The 15856-nt window shown below is 33.6% G+C and overlaps 2 protein-coding genes across 3 annotated transcripts; one reads left to right on the plus strand and one right to left on the minus strand.

Annotated features, from left to right (window-relative positions):
* The first annotated feature begins 758 nt into the window (after positions 1-758).
* Positions 759-15053, plus strand: LOC130635768 (thioredoxin domain-containing protein 16-like). Its single transcript, XM_057445237.1, has 20 exons — positions 759-1060; positions 1178-1257; positions 1462-1535; positions 1616-1687; positions 2417-2547; positions 2759-2840; positions 3176-3350; positions 3438-3529; positions 3680-3771; positions 10058-10228; positions 10829-10891; positions 11380-11470; positions 11915-11983; positions 12318-12436; positions 12779-12869; positions 13101-13239; positions 13466-13611; positions 14007-14088; positions 14297-14393; positions 14620-15053. Exons 1-20 carry the CDS (start codon positions 892-894, stop codon positions 14859-14861), a joined length of 2277 nt encoding a protein of 758 aa, XP_057301220.1. The 5' UTR covers positions 759-891; the 3' UTR covers positions 14862-15053.
* LOC130635769 (uncharacterized) lies at positions 4509-9127 on the minus strand. 2 transcript variants are annotated; one of them, XR_008982186.1, is made up of 3 exons: positions 8582-9127; positions 8087-8274; positions 4509-5420 (listed from the first exon to the last, which is right to left on the minus strand). XR_008982186.1 is itself a non-coding variant. In XM_057445238.1 (2 exons), exons 1-2 carry the CDS (start codon positions 8615-8617, stop codon positions 5067-5069), a joined length of 390 nt encoding a protein of 129 aa, XP_057301221.1. In that variant the 5' UTR covers positions 8618-9127; the 3' UTR covers positions 4509-5066. The 2 variants fall into 2 exon arrangements, 1 of the variants encoding a protein (XP_057301221.1); XM_057445238.1 differs by lacking the exon at positions 8087-8274.
* Positions 15054-15856: the final 803 nt, after the last annotated feature.

Raw genomic sequence — 15856 nt, forward strand, 5'->3', positions numbered from 1 at the left:
TGCTCCGACACATTCATTTGCGTCTAAGCTTCCTTTTGAGAAATTTAATTTATTAACCTCAAAGAAACTTGCTTAACTAGACTATCGATAGGAACCATATCTGCTAGTTTCTTTTGTTAATTTAAATGATTAGATTTAAAGCTTACCTCCCACGAAATTATTGGGGTAGGTGCAATTACCCTCTCTGCCGCTGTTTCTATGGGTGTGTTATCGTGACCACTCGCTAAGAACCACTACTGGATTTTAGTTGCCTATTTGTATAGGACTGAAGGATACTGGCCCAAAAAGCAACAGCAATAACCAATAAGAGTGCTCGACGCAAACCCGGCTATCTTCCACGGGTTTAATTTTATATGTTTTCTTAGTGACAGGCAATCATAAGAGGTTCCTGTGTATTGCAAAATAAGAAAGTATAAGAAAGTGCTGCAGGAAAGACTGCCAATGCTTTGGTTTGATTTTTAAACCAGCGTAACTACCGAATGCTATTGTGACTTTCAAAACACGAGGATCGAGAATGCCTAGTCATTTGTTTCATGGGAAAATGAAGGCGTTCAACTGTGTAACTAAAATGCATATCTTTTGGAAATGAAGTTCCTGTGAAACTTTACTATATTTCACTATATACATAAAATATTTATCAGCGAATATTAATAATTTACATTACTACAATGTAAAATGGTCATAGAAAAGAGAACCAAAAAACTGACCTTGATTTGATCTAAAAGAAGAGGTTGTTTTTTAAAATTTACGTATCACTGGTGGAGATATAACAGAATCACACCAGAATATTTTACACCTAAAAAGCACCTAAAAAAGATTTGGAATTTTGTTCAACATGTAACCGTCATTTCAATATAACCATTCTACCCTTTCTTTCTAGTTTCCACTAAAATGATATGTTTAATCTTAATAAAAATAATACTGCTCTTCTCAGCTTTTGTTTCAACAAAGAGGATCTATAAAACAGGCCAAGTGATAAAAATGGTGAATGACAAGAATGAGCTAGACCATCTGAAACGTTTACAAAATGGTTCGCTGATTTTATATAGTATGACGTCAGGTAAGTCTGCTTAGTGTCCGTCCGTCCGTCCGTCTGTCCATCCGTCCGCCTGTCCTGCCTGTCTGATGTCTGGTCAATAATCTAAAAATCCGATCATTTACTCTCAACTTTCTTTAGGAGAAGCAGCCGAAAAATTTGAAGAAAATTTATTACGAGCTCACAACTATGTATCAAAATATGGATTTAAAATGAAAAAGGTAATAATGATATTTTTACAGATCTTGAATAAGCTTTGTGTAACGTTGAACTTTGTTCAACCTAACGCTAGCTTTTTTAGGGATCAGTACAATAGAAATCCAATTATTTTTGTATGTTCCACAATGATATTTTTCGCTATAACATTAATTCCCGCTACCACAACACATTGTATTTCATATCAATCAATAGATTACTGTTTTCAGGTAAACTGTAACAAAATGAAGAGAACAATAAAAGAATGCAAACATGTGACAAATCAGCTGGTTTATTTATACAAGTATGTCTTGTTGAACCTTTTCTTTTTTCTTTCAAAAAGTTGAATTGCCTTACTTTACTTTGTTACTCTTTTTTATGAAGGCTTGGGGATGAAAAAATCATGAGTTCTGACCAACTCAATGGAACAAAAAGAACAATCAATGAAATTTTATTGTAAGATATGTATTCTCTTTACGTAAATAATTTCCACGAGTATACAGATAGCTAATAGGGATAAAAGGGCATCGCGTGTTCGACGTAATATCTCTGTCTTAACGATTAAAAATAAAACGTGCATGTATCTCTCAACCATGTCAACTTCCAAATAAGCTTAGGAAACATAAGATAGATAGCGTCTTTTCTAAGGCGTACCTTTGTTCGTTTGTTTTGTTTACCTATACTGCCAAACCTCAATAGCCACAACCTTCTTTCAAAAACGGTTAATGAACAGGTAAACTTCATATAAAAACCACACCTCACATCAAAGGTGCAACGGTCACATTTATGCGGACTAATTTAATGGTCCATTTTTACAGCACCTTCTGATACAATGATTTTGTGCTTGTACTTTACACTTTACACTTTGTGTAATTCTCAGGAATAAGAATATTCTGATTGGCTAATTGGCTGATTGCACTAATTATTTACCTGTAGTTTCTGAACAGAACACAAATGAAAAAATGATCTCGATTTTAAGGGGAACAGAAAGGGAAATTTTCCACTCGTGGGATGCCAAAGATTTTAAGCACATGCTTAGAAGCTCTTCCGTTCATGTTCTTTGCGCTAAAAATATTTTTAAAGTGGAAAACAACCGGAAAAACCACATAAGTAATTTCCGCAATATTTCCCTGGGTAATTTTTTTCTTCCTTGGACAGCCATTGAACCAGTTCAACTTTTTCAAGTTTCTTAGCTTCGTCCAATTATGAAAAAATGATATATGTTGGCAGTATGGCACAAGCAAATGAAATTATTGAAATGAATCGAAAGATTTTTAATTCTGTTGTTGGATGTTTTCAAGATTATGAATCTGAAGGTAAGATATTTTTACATCGATGCTACCCCAAGTTACTAAGGGACCTCGGAACAAGGTTGTGTAACTACTGTCGAATAGCCATAAGCATATCAGTTGTCTTTATATCAGTAGGCTGCACTTTTAGTCTTTGGAGTTAGCTCATTCTTCTTCTGTAAGAGGGAACAAAAATCTTAAACATTATGACATTGTTATATACGGCAATTGTTTTTAGAGTTACGCAATTTTTTGGATGCTGCCATGGAGATTGGGCATGATTATGCATTTCTTTTGTTGAATGGAAAAGCTGATGACGTGTAATTTTATTCATTTATTTTTTTACCCATTCATTTATTCATCATTCATTCATTCATTTATTCATTTATTCATTTATTCATTTATTCATTCATTCATTCATTCATTCATTCATTCATTCATTCATTCATTCATTCATTTACTCATTTATCCATTAATCCATTCATTTATTTATTCATCCGACTGTCCATCCTTTTCAACCTTTGTTTACAGGAAACCGATTAAAAAGCCGGGTTATTTCATAACACTGTATTGTTTTCAACCTTTGTTTACAGGAAACCGATTAAAAAGCCGGGTTATTTCATAACACTGTATTGTTTTCAACCTTTGTTTACAGGAAACCGATTAAAAAGCCGGGTTATTTTATAACACTGTATTACACGATGGAAGTTGAACCTGGAAAACAGCCTGAAACTGTAGACCTTACACCGTATGCAAGCAACGTCATATCTCTGAAAGAAATTATCCAAACCTTGGAAATGACAGAAGAGATCAAACAGCAACTCCACAAAGTACACCCAATTCTTTTTAGGGTTCTAGAATTTTACTACAAGTTTGAATAAAAATTTGGTTTTAATTTTATTTTTTTTGTATTTTAGGTTAAAACTGCGAAAAGTCGACAGCAAGAAGAACTTAATTATCAAAAAGAAAAAGCTGCAGAAGAATTAGAGAGAAAGAAAAGAAAACACAGGTACTAAAGACACATATTTGACTGACCGCCCCATGTTTAAAAAGGCGTATATTAGAAAAGGTGGCGTGAGCTTTAAGAGTGGAAGTGGGTAAAAATCAAAGTATTATGGTATCTAAAAATGTAAACGCCTGAGAGATTATTACTTTTTAGTGAATCAAATCTACCTACGCCATCTATCCGAAGAATAAACACAACAGATCTACTTCATAAGAAGGGAAACAAAACAAACAGTTTTATTGAGCGTAAGTGTTCTTGTGTAGTATTGTTCAAGAAAAAGCCGGCAAGGTTTAAACAATCACATCTTTTGTCTTCATACATACGAAGTTGTGATGAAGAAATTAAAGCCGTGGATTTAGGTGACAAAAAATCATTGAACATGGAAAAGGATTCATGTCACTATCATCACGTTAAGAATCCTTTTTTTGCATACTTATAATATTCAAGAACAAAAGAATTTTAACTTTTTGACCAAATTTGGTTTATAATTATATTACCCTACGGGTGAGGGGGGGGGGGGTTATTATGCAGTGAAGGGGGCGAAATATAATAAACTCTAAAAGTGGCACCTGAATGCCAATTTCGCCCTAAGTAAGTACAACATATCTAATACGATCAAATACAAAAAATAATTAGCTTGTAAACGCCACGAAATCTTAATGAAATTTTTAATATCAAGTTTTTAAATTTTTCTTAATTTTTTCATCTGAATAAAAAAACATAATTTACTAGGCTACTAAAAAAGAAAAGTTTGATGCATTATTGTGTTTAAAATGATTTTCTAATTTAGTATGTCAAATTAAGTCGAAAACAAATACTCGTTTGCGCAAACAAGGGTTATGACTGAAAGTAAGGCAAGATAATAATCTTATATTATAATAACCGCAGAAGCCAGTTTTAAAAATTACCCTCAACCGTCTTTTATACCTTTATAAATATAGCTACGAACTTTTATTAACAAAAAGAACAAAACAAAACAAAACAAACAAAAACAACGTTATTTATTTGCTGAACCCTAATATTTTAACAATTCTAAAATTTAAACTGAAGTTTTTAAGTGGGCGACTAATCAGTCTCTTAAAAAGGGTTTCAACTTGAATGTAATCGGTCTCATCGATCGACATCGATTGATACAAAAGAAAGTTCGACTCCTACTTTTTGTATTGATCATATTTGTGGAATTGGAAAACCGCTTCACGATGTACAAAATAGTCACACATGTTTCTGGTTTGCTGCGAAAAAAATAATTAAGAAAGTTGTGAGGAAGACTTAGCAAAGTTAAATATCGGCTTTTTTCTTTCTTTTTCCTCGCTGGTGGCGGTGCAACGTGCTTTTTTTTTCCTTGACAATTTTTTTGTGTTCAACAGAGTTAAATGTCTTTTTTACCAAATCAATTTTATGCACTCTTTTTTAATCTATTATAATTTTAACTAAGAACAACACAAAAATTTGTGCTATGATATTCCACTATTTATTTTCTATTTACATGCTATATATCTTTCTTTTTATTAATAATATAATACACTTCTCTTTCCAGCACTCATACGAATTTTATTTCGAAGTAGTTGTAATCGCTATCATGTACGAGGGAGAACTTCTTTTTCCCGCCTTTTGTATGAAGCAGACATTTCTGTGCCGAAGTAGAAAACGACAACGCGTAACATCTGCTCATTTCGACACAGTACTCCAAACATTGATTGATAATAGGGGTATATTTGATCGTTTTTAACGTGTCTTGCCGATAAGCGTTTTTGTGTTTCTCCTGTAGCAATCCCATTCTGGCTGGATAGCTCAAAATCGTCTGCGATAGAAAATATAACACAAACATCAAAAATATATATTTCGCCATCTTGCTTTTCTGTTTACTTCTTTGTCTTTCTGTTGTTTTTTTATTCTAAAAAAATTATAACGTCAGTATATTATACACAACTGATTTTCACTTAAACTCCCTACGATCTATTCTTTTCTTCTTTTGCCTCTACCTCAATATAACTTCTTACAGAAAAAAAATCAGAAATAGTACGACAAACGTATTGTTCTTCCATAAAAACTTGTGTCATACTTTCGCCGAATATATCTTACAAAAGTTTGAGGAAAAAACGTAGTTAATTTATAGTTGTATGAAATATCCCTTTTTTCCGTCTTTTAAGTATATTGTCCGGCAGAAAAATAGAAACTCCTTTTTTTATTATTTCTTTTTTTCTTATATATATGATCAATATGTACAAATAGGCTGTCAACTCAGTGACATACTTGCAAAAAAAATTGTCGGTAAGACGTGACGAAATTTTCTAGGTGACGAATATTTTGCCCGACGAAACATTTATCCGATATAAGTCTATTCCTTTCAATATTTCAATTGTACGGGTACCATCAACTCAAGGGTCGTTTCCATTCGACTGCATTTTTACCGCTGTAGCGCACAAAGTTTATGAGCTGTTTTGTTACTTGGACAAAATCTCTCATTTTTTCAAAGTGCGCACGTGCTGACAAAAAAAGGTCGTGAGCTATTTGCGTTACAGCGGAACTTGCAGTCATTCCCTGCATACTTTTTTGTGCATCTTTTTAGCACGTCTCAAATTTCCATTTTCCATTTTTCCGTTCGTTGTACATATTCCGCTTCACACATTTTCGCCTGTCGTCGATAACCCGGCTATCGTTATCTCGTATATCCTTCTTTGTATGTTACCACGAAGTAATAAAATAAGAATCCTAAGTTTTATTAATAAAGTTCATATCCTGCATTCTAAAGAATTAGAACAACCTTTTTTTTCGCATAACCTGCGCAGTTTCACCATAAAATATATCTGGCAACTTTGTTCTTTAATCCTTTTTTCTTTTCTCCGAGTTCAATCTAGCACTTTCCTTGAGCATTTCTTAAATGCATGAGAATCTCGACTTGTTTATGAATGTCGTTGTAAGTAAACTGTTTATTTTTATTAAGCTATTTTTACACAACACTTAAAACTGAAACACTTACTCTCCCCTGATTACGTCATACTTACCTTATACCACAGGTGGATAAGCTTTCAAAGTATCCACGTAGGAGACTGTGGATGCAGTAAAAAGGGCTGGATATGGATATATTTTAATACTCTCCTTCGCAAGACTTTTACGCAAATATTTTGCAAAGACCTAATATTAACTAAATTGACCACGTACCGTAGCGTGATTTAACATGGTAGCATAGCTGCATGCTGTGAATAAAATGGCAGCATAGATGTGTTTACTGGGATGTTTGACTTTAAAATAACAAACTAGGATCGTGACTAAAATCTTGTTGATATTTAAGCTTGTTGCCAATATCAACAAGTGTCAAAAAATTAAATATATGTTAAATTTTAGCGAAATGCAGCGGTTTTAATAAGAATCACTGGATCGAAAACCAAAAACATATGATTGATGTGTATAAACGCAAGTTTGATTAAACCTTAAACTTTCTCATGATAAAATGTCATTTAAAAATCACGTCCCAACCTCGCTACCATGGCTTCTCACCTAATAGCGTCCCACTGTCAGAAAGTATTCAAGATTGACTTGGGGTCGAGGTTGATCACGTGTAGTTACAAAACTACAGTAATTCAAGACGAGATATAATCTTTTCGTCAACATATATATCTAAAATCAACTCTTCAGTCTAAGCTGAGACGCATGAATATTTTTTTGGAGTATACTAAGGAGAATTCTCTTGCCTTTATTCTAAAAAATATATCACAAAATATTAAAAGTTTTAGAATCAAGCGAGACAATAAATTACTTATAGAAACGAGTTGATAGAAATCTTTTTAAAAAAAGTACCGACAGCAACTGTTCAGATACAAATTCACCCAAATAAATCCGAAGATTGCGCAAATCAAAGTTCAATAAGGGGTGCTCATATGATCCCATCTAGCTATACCAGGCTGGCTCAGTTTGCCGGGCTGATTAGCCCGCTTGTGATTCTGGCTATCCTAACAAATTCTCATAAAAATCAACAACCTGTATGGAAAGCAAGCCAACCCTGCTCACTTTTTTCAACCCGACAAAGCAAGCTGAACATTTTTTAGTAAAAGCTCCAGCCTGACAAACCAGGCTGATCTCATTTGTGCATGATTAAAGCACGTGCTTTATGTACTTTAATAAAAAATAAATAAAGTTATATATTTTATTTCTTTGTTGAAAATAATAAAGTTTTTGATCAAAAATAATTTTATGCATTAGGAACAACAAATATACATAAAAAAGTTTCATTGAAAAGTAAAAATTTCATGTAACTATTTTCAGCCCAGATTGAGAAAACGTTCCGTGATGGCAAGCTGTTTTCAGCCTGGCTTGTCAGGCTTACGTGAACACCCCCTCAGTCACATTTTCCAAATTTTAACCAGATAAAGGTAATAATCTTAGGTACGACAAAATTTGTATTAACCTTTATTATCAAGTGCCTAAATTTTGATTTCCCTTCGATTTTTCTTTACTGATAATGCAATGACGCGACCTCATCCCCAGAGCTCTTCTACGTCTATGATATTCTGACAAGCTGTTCCGTAGGCGTAAAAGAGCCGCAGAAAACTATTTACTTACGAATGTACGAATCGATGTTAAGCTTTCGTAATATTCACAAAAATATTACTGTTTAATCTCCGTTTCTCGTCCTTTCACTTTTTTTCTTTTTTTAATTGACTTCAGGCTGACTTTTGCTTAAAAGTTGTTCCATTTTTTGAAGGATTTGATCCTCGTGTTGCATAAAAGATATTTCGTACAGGATGTTGCTTAAAAAAAGAAAAGCGTGTCAAACCTTTAATGATTTCATCAAATGTTGCACATAGTGAAACAGTAGCTATATGACATGCATAGAAATTGAGTTAATCTCTTATGTATTATAACAACTAAATATACAAACTATTCATGGCCAGCATCCAACCTTTTCAATCCTCAGCTGCATTAATACTAGTAAGGACTCCAAACTGAAGGATACACGACTTATAAAGAAGATACGGATAGCCCTACCGCTGTGAAAAATTTTTTCCGTTAGGGTTTAAAATGTTTAATGCGAGCACAGCATGAAAATATCCTCACCTGTTTTTCTCTCAGCAAGAGTCTAAGTTGTAACATAAAATGAATTCATTGAAATGTCAAGTGTATCAGCTCATGTGGTTTTTCTTGTCACAAATAACGTTATATTTTAACATTATTTTTTTATATTTTTATATAATAGTTGTTTATTTTTCTTTCTTTTATTTATGATATTAATTTTTATGTGTTCTTTTCTTTACTGAATAAAGCTGATTTTTTTCATTTATACTTTTTTATTAACTTTTTTTATGATGTTTTCGTTATTGAAACTTTTTTTCAATTTTATTTTTCAGCAATGGGGGAGGTGGTGTTTCTGAATTCTAAACATTCGAACAAAATGTTTGCGTTTCTTTGTTGTTTTCATCACAAGCACATGTTTGTTACTGTTTGTTATCAATTTTTTATATTTTTTTTTCTTCCAACCTCGATTCCATGACCTGTTGTCCTTTTTGTGTGTACACGGTCTAAAGAATAGTTTTCATTAATATATTGTAAATGTTGTAACCCAAGTTTAATATTAAACAAAGTTGTTCCAAAATAACCATTCTCGCCCCCAGAGCTCTTTGAGATTGAAATCTAGCTTATCTTAAAAAGCTCTGGGGTCAAGAATGGCTAGTACCCTATTTCATTCATCCGCCTCGTGGTGTTCAAAATGTCGGAACAAGAGCTTGACAATCATAAACGTTGTTCCGTGAATGTCTTAGTACTGTTAAAAACAATACCACAATTATTAATCGTCCTTTGAAAGTCAAAAATCGCTGGGCACAAAGTTGTTGTTTTTCCATCAGTTAAAAAAACATCCCAGACATAATGACCCTTTAGTACTATCTTTATCGAAGTTTCCTTTTTCTAACTAATCTTTGCATTTAAAACCACACTAAGCCTGTATTTGGATTTTAACCTTATATAAAACTAAAAAAGCTTCAAACATCCTCAAAGTCTATCACGTTACTGCGTTCTTCAAACACACAAAAAATTTAATTCCCTGTAAATTTTTCTGATTTTGTCTCGGCCATTTCAATGTTAAGCAAGATTCATAAATTACAACGGCCAGGTTCAAACAAAGCTTGGGTCCTCCAAAAATGTTATTACCGAAAAAGGACAGCTATTGGCCTGTTTGTAATAGCCATCATTTACGTAGGACCAAAGAATTATCAATCGATGCCTGTCGACTATACTTATTTTACAATGTGAAGCATTGTAGGAACTAACTTTGACCCTTTTAAGTTTCAAGTAGGCGTATCCACGAATCATTTTATCTGCAGGTTTGCTTAACGTTAGTCCTTTTTACATTAACACCTGATTGTTTAAGTTCGTGCCCAGGCTCTATTTTCAGAGCTCTTATCTCGCTCTCCACAAGCAGATTTTAAAAATCAAAATGCGCTGGGAGCGATAACAGAGGTATAAGGAGCGTAGAGATAGAAAATAAGACGAAAAATAAAAATATAAAATAATAATGGGAACTGATTTTAATTTTAGTGTTAAGCGACGAAGACTCTGATTTAGCGAAGGATGCGTATGCAATTATACGAAATGAGCACAGGAATCAAAAGTTGTCGTGTGGTGTAAATGAAACGGAGTTTTATAAGGAGTTGAAACTGGTCAACACAACCTCGAAGCATGTATTGTTGGTCCTGTATTATGTTTCGTGTAAGTTACCAAAGGTTTTATAATTTTGACTGTGTTTATAGCTATTATCAAGTTAAAATTGTGAAATTTTGTGTGAAATTTTAAAATCTGTTATTTTCCCAATAAAACTTGAGTAACAGATTTAAATAATTTTAACGCCAACTTATTATGGAGCGACAATTAACGGAAAAGGCAAATTGCTGTGGGAACAAAGTTAATTCTTTAAGAATTATCTCCATAAGAAGTACTACGGACCAAAACCCTAAAAATTAGTAAATTTGATTGAATCATTCTCAACCTCAAACTCATCCTTACAGCTTCTAAATTATTTTTACGTTAGGACGGAAAATAATGTAAAAACCAGAAATCTAGGACTAAAATCAAACTTTTTAAAATTCCTAATCACAGTGGATTTTCTATCATAAATATCCACTAAAAATATTGGAAGCATGTCTCAAACAGTGAAAATCTATATTATAATACCCGTAAACATCTGTCCGTCCGTCCGTCCGTCTATCTGTCACGCAAAATGATAGCTTAGCTGCGACGGGCAAACCCGTGGATTTTTCCACGGGCTAACGACTAGTTCTTAAAATTTCCTGAAGAACTTTATATTTTCAGGGGACTCGTTGTATCAACTATTCAAACACACTTACATGGAGATTGCTGACGAAGTTGACCAAGGTATTTTTGTTTTTGCAACAGAATTTACGGACTACGTCTAAATAAAGCGACTCTAGGATTTACAGGCAACTTGCGCAGATCATGTTTTCAGCTGCATGTTTTATATGTGTGCAGTCACGTTTATCAAAACGTTAGATGGGTATAATGGATAGATGGAATATACAAAAATCCACATTGGCAGAAGCAAGTGGAAGATGTGAATCCTTTTTTTCATCATACTCTATTAGTTATTTAAAATGATCATGGTCTATAGTTGTTGAAACTAGAAAAACAATATTCAAAACTAAAAGTCGTAAAAGTTGATTTCGCAAGAAGTAGTGTTAGTAAAATAAAGAAAACAAAAAAAAGAAAATATCGAGCATAAAATTGCATACTCTTGTCCTACATGACATGCTTTCTAGTATTAATTTTTTCAATTTTTTTTAAACATTTTATTACTGCGCCCTTAACTTCATTATGCTAGTGACGTTTCTATTGTGTTTTCACAGATGTCAAAGCCGTTGCAATTGATTGTTCAGCATGGCCATCTCCATGTCAACAGAATCAGATCTCAACTTATCCAAGCTTGATTTTATACAAGTAAAATTACCATTTACTATTTGTTTTTTTCTGATTGTTAACTGTGAAAGAAAAAGCATTTATTGAGTATTCAGTACGAAAAGTGACCATTTTGGCATGGCGTGACACTGAAAAGTGACCATTTTGGCATGGCGTGACACTGGTGTCACATCATGCCAAAATGTGCTAGAGTTTAATATCAGTCACAAAGGAGTAGTAGGTTTTGACAAGATAGCAACGGTAGTGAAGCAGCTATTATTCAACATTAATCCACAGAGGAACAAGAGTGCCAAAAAATTGCATCAATTTTGACAAAAGAAACATTTCGTTAGACAAAGTTTCCAGGACTTTTCTAGACGGAATTTTGTCGCATTTAAACTTTTTTTCGTTTCATTTTTGTTAAGATCATCCTTTTTATCAAGAATTTAAAAAGTTCAAAACCAAACTAACGATTGCATTTTTTAGACCCGGATTAGAACCGATTAGATACAAGGATTTCTTGCACAAACAAACTTTGATGAAACACATATCAATGTAAGTATTAACCAAACGGAATTGTGATTTTCCCATGATTCGTTTATGAGTTTTTTAGGTTATTTTGATAAACTCGTCCCAAGGCTCATCTACGCCTATAATGTTGCTGACTATCATCATAGGCGTACAAGAGCCATGGGGACAAGTTTTTTCAATACAGTAATTTAAGGAGCTATTTCTAGTTATCTTCCTATTCAACTATTTAATGCTTGCGTTAAAATCTTGTACTGTTTTTGTGTTTTAAAAACTCTATAATAATGGCCTATTTTGTCTGTCTGTCCGCAAGAAAAATGTTAATCTCCCTGTGTTGACAATTTTATTGACTTCTCTTCAGATGGAAAGAGCCGTTTCTTCCAGAACTTTCTGATGTTCGACAACTGCAAGATCTGCAGAAACAAATGAAAGAGACGTTTGTTATTGCAGCTTTCTCTAACGTTAAAGGTGTGAAACAAAGTAGGTTTAATCTGCTTGTACAATAATAAATACAATTTGCTTAAATCTCTTCTAAGCAAGCACACTAGAGACATTAAATAGATTCGTTTTGTCTACTTCCGTAATAGCGCATATTAAAAAATTTTAATGTTAATGACAGCCATAATTTAACACCCTTTTACGCCCTGATGCGCCCGTTAATAATGTCTGCATTGAAACGTCGTGTTCATGAGATATTTTTTAACTGATGTTATATTTGACTTCTCAGACTCGGCTGATTTTAGGGGAGAGAGGGGTGCAGAATTTTATTCTTACCTATTGGGTGTTTTGCTTTTTCATTCAGTTATTTGGTTATTTTTCCAGGTGAAAGTTACAAGATCTATTCGCAAGTAGCGTTACGCTATTATGGTAAAGTTCGCATGGCGGTGTTGTTATCAAAAAATAAAAATATCACGTGAGTTAACGAGAATTTCTCGTGTCTACGGTTGTTACTGTTTTTTCACCCTCGTCTCTCATATCAAAAGGGCAAAAAACCTTGGTGACGCGGGTGACTGTTTGTTTACTATCCAATATGCCGGTTGCCGAAGAGCTTTCTGATCACTAACTTTAAAACAGATCAGAATAATTCGACACCCGGTGTCCATACTTTAATCTAAAAAAATTTTTAAATCTCTTTTATTTATAGTTTCAATCAACAAAAGCTTAATTTACCATCAGTTGTGACTGTAAACGCAAATGGTGTCAGAAATCGTATTGTTAGAACCAATGTTTTCGATGCAAAACTTTTAGATGACTGGATCAACGAGCAAACACAACCTCAAGTTGTAAGTATCTTAAAGAACTCTCTCTTCAAAACATTCTGGTATACCACATCTCAAGTAGCCATTTTTTTGACTCTTTAAAAGGGCTAAGTGTAATTCCATTTTTTTAAATCCTTGACATATCAAAGATATTCGCAAATTCTGCCTCCTAATCGCTTAAACGCTTGTGTTGTTAACATTCCAGTTAATTGCAGAGATGTAAGTCAACATCCACTATTTGTCATTTCAGCAAGAACTCACACCAATATCATTTCCGAAGTTGCTTCGACTTAGAAAACCATTCTTAATTGCATTCCGAGAAAGAAACAAAGATCGAGCAGTGTTATCAAGATTCGCACAAAACAATCCGAATGTCATCACAGTATGGATGGACATGTAGGGAAAACAGACTTGTTTTTATTTAAATATCAAAATGCAAATAGCTTAAAAATACAAAAAAATCAAAAAGGTCAAAGAGTATCTCAGATTACGCATTCTTATTTGCAATTTATCAGTTAAATTTTAAGACTGGGTTGATATGAGGCAACCTCGTTTCCAGGGCATTTTGCCTTGTGATAAAGCTTAGGGGCCACAAGACCCTGAGGACGAGGTTGGATATGAAGCGTTTTTAAACGCGCGGACGTGTAAAATACTGACCAGTGAACTCTATGCTACTTACAACTGCCATGTCAGGACCTGTTTTCTCTTTTTGTTCATATCTGATAGAAGACAAGGCGCAGTGGCGATGAGGGACTGGGTTAAGTACTGAATGAAACACTGTTGTTTTTTAGTGACAGTGATTTAACGAAATCCATACAAACAACGTACAACCTTCAACATCGAAATACAATCGCACTACTGGACAAGAGAAAGGTTAAAATTTTGGTTAAATTTAAAAAAAAAAAACAGTAATCTCGCCTCTGGGGCTCTTATACGTCTTTAGTAATCTGACAGTACGGCTCTCTATTATAGGCGTAGAAGAGTTCTGGAGATGAGTTTGATGAAAGCAGATTTCCTCCCTATTTTAATATCTGTATATCTATATTTATATATATATATATATAGTATCTTCTTGATTTAGAACACTGTGTATGAGTTCAAGGAAGGTAAAAGAACAAAAGATAACATATCAAAGTGGATATCAAAATGTCTAAGTGGTGTTTCCTACGAACCATCATGTGAGTAATTTTGTTTGTTATTAGACACATAAATGCAAGATTAGGTAAAGCCTTACTAGTGTGTCAACGTTAGTGTGAACAAACAAATGAACAAGTGAAAGAATAAATAAATAAATAAATAAATAAATAAATAAATAAATGAATGAATGAATGAATGAATGAATGAATGAATGAATGAATGAATGAATGAATGAATGAATGAATGAATGATGTCATTTTGTCTTAGATACGTTGCCTGATCAAACTTGGACTGGAAATAATGGTATAGATTTTTTAAAACTTATCGACGAGGAACAAAAGAATTTCACAAGCCCCTCTACGAAACAAGAAAACAATGAAAAGACAGTAAAAGACAGACTGAATGGGCATATTGCAATTGACAGACCGGAAGAATTTGATAAAACTGCAACTGACAGATTGGAAGATGAGGGTGATAAAGACAACTTTAGATATTACGATGAATTGTAGTATTTCCAAGACCGCGTTTATTTAATCCTCGTGCTCTGGGTCTATTATTTAACCTTGAGCCGTTAATACGGATAATAATCACGTAAGGGAAAAATGCTCTGGGAACGAGGTTGTTTATTGTTTATAATTTACCTTTTACGAGGATTTTGATTGTGCAAAACAAATGAAAATATAAAAAACAATTTCATATAATCCAATGCGTAATTATTTTTGACCTTTCTTGCTGGCAGTCAGAGCTAACACTTAAACAGTTCTCGCGCCACCATTCTCGTTCCCACACGCCTGTTTTATTTCTATAATTTAAAGAAAGCACGTAAAATGAAGCAATTTAATGCCATTTATAGTATCTTCTTACTTTAGTGGCAAACACTTGGGAGTAATCTTGTGTTATATTTAAAAAAAAGTGTCGTCAGCTATGTTTAAATCAACAAGAGGGGCGTCTTTCCATCTTTACTCTAAGATCTCTCGACGCTCAGGGCAAAATGCTCCGGTGTTATGTGGAACCGCGAGATAAAGAAATATATATGTGTTATGTTTGTGTTGCTTTAATTATCTCTCTTTATACAACACGTGTATTAATGCATATACTAAAAGGCAAGCGAGGCAAGTCTCGCTTTTCCATACAACACTGGGTGCGATCACCCCAGTCTGAGCTGCTTCTAAAAAAAAAATATCCTTATGGTCATTTAAGAGAATAATTGAAGCGTAAAGTTTTCTAACAAGAAAGAAACAGGGAAAAGTTGTATTGACTGTACACGTCATCAGGTTTGATTCTTCAATCTTTAACCTGACGAATACTTGTGTACAAAGAGTTTTTAGCCTGAAAATCTTACGAGTGCAACATTGCACTTGTTATGGGATACATAAAACTGTAAAAACAGTTTCATCATATTATTCCCTCTTTCAGGGGAGTCGATAATGACAAAGAGTCTTTTCGTGGAGGGATTGTTTCTAGAAGAGTTTCCATCTCCTGGTATATTTTTAAATCATCTAAA

Source organism: Hydractinia symbiolongicarpus, chromosome 3 (assembly GCF_029227915.1).
Source record: "Hydractinia symbiolongicarpus strain clone_291-10 chromosome 3, HSymV2.1, whole genome shotgun sequence".
Lineage (NCBI taxonomy): Eukaryota > Metazoa > Cnidaria > Hydrozoa > Anthoathecata > Hydractiniidae > Hydractinia > Hydractinia symbiolongicarpus.

What these genes read in the sequence shown, in the direction of transcription:
- LOC130635769 (XM_057445238.1), bottom strand. Translation starts at nt 8,617, where the DNA reads ATGTTACAACTTAGACTCTTGCTGAGAGAAAAACAG. An exon ending in TCTTGCTGAGAGAAAAACAG is followed by an intron (nt 5,421 to 8,581) that starts GTGAGGATATTT and finishes TAATTTTTTTAG; the next exon opens with AATAAAAAAACAACAGAAAG.
- LOC130635768 (XM_057445237.1), top strand. Translation starts at nt 892, where the DNA reads ATGATATGTTTAATCTTAATAAAAATAATACTGCTCTTCTCAGCTTTT. An exon ending in TCAAGATTATGAATCTGAAG is followed by an intron (nt 2,548 to 2,758) that starts GTAAGATATTTT and finishes AATTGTTTTTAG; the next exon opens with AGTTACGCAATTTTTTGGAT. An exon ending in TCAAAAAATAAAAATATCAC is followed by an intron (nt 12,870 to 13,100) that starts GTGAGTTAACGA and finishes TTTTATTTATAG; the next exon opens with TTTCAATCAACAAAAGCTTA.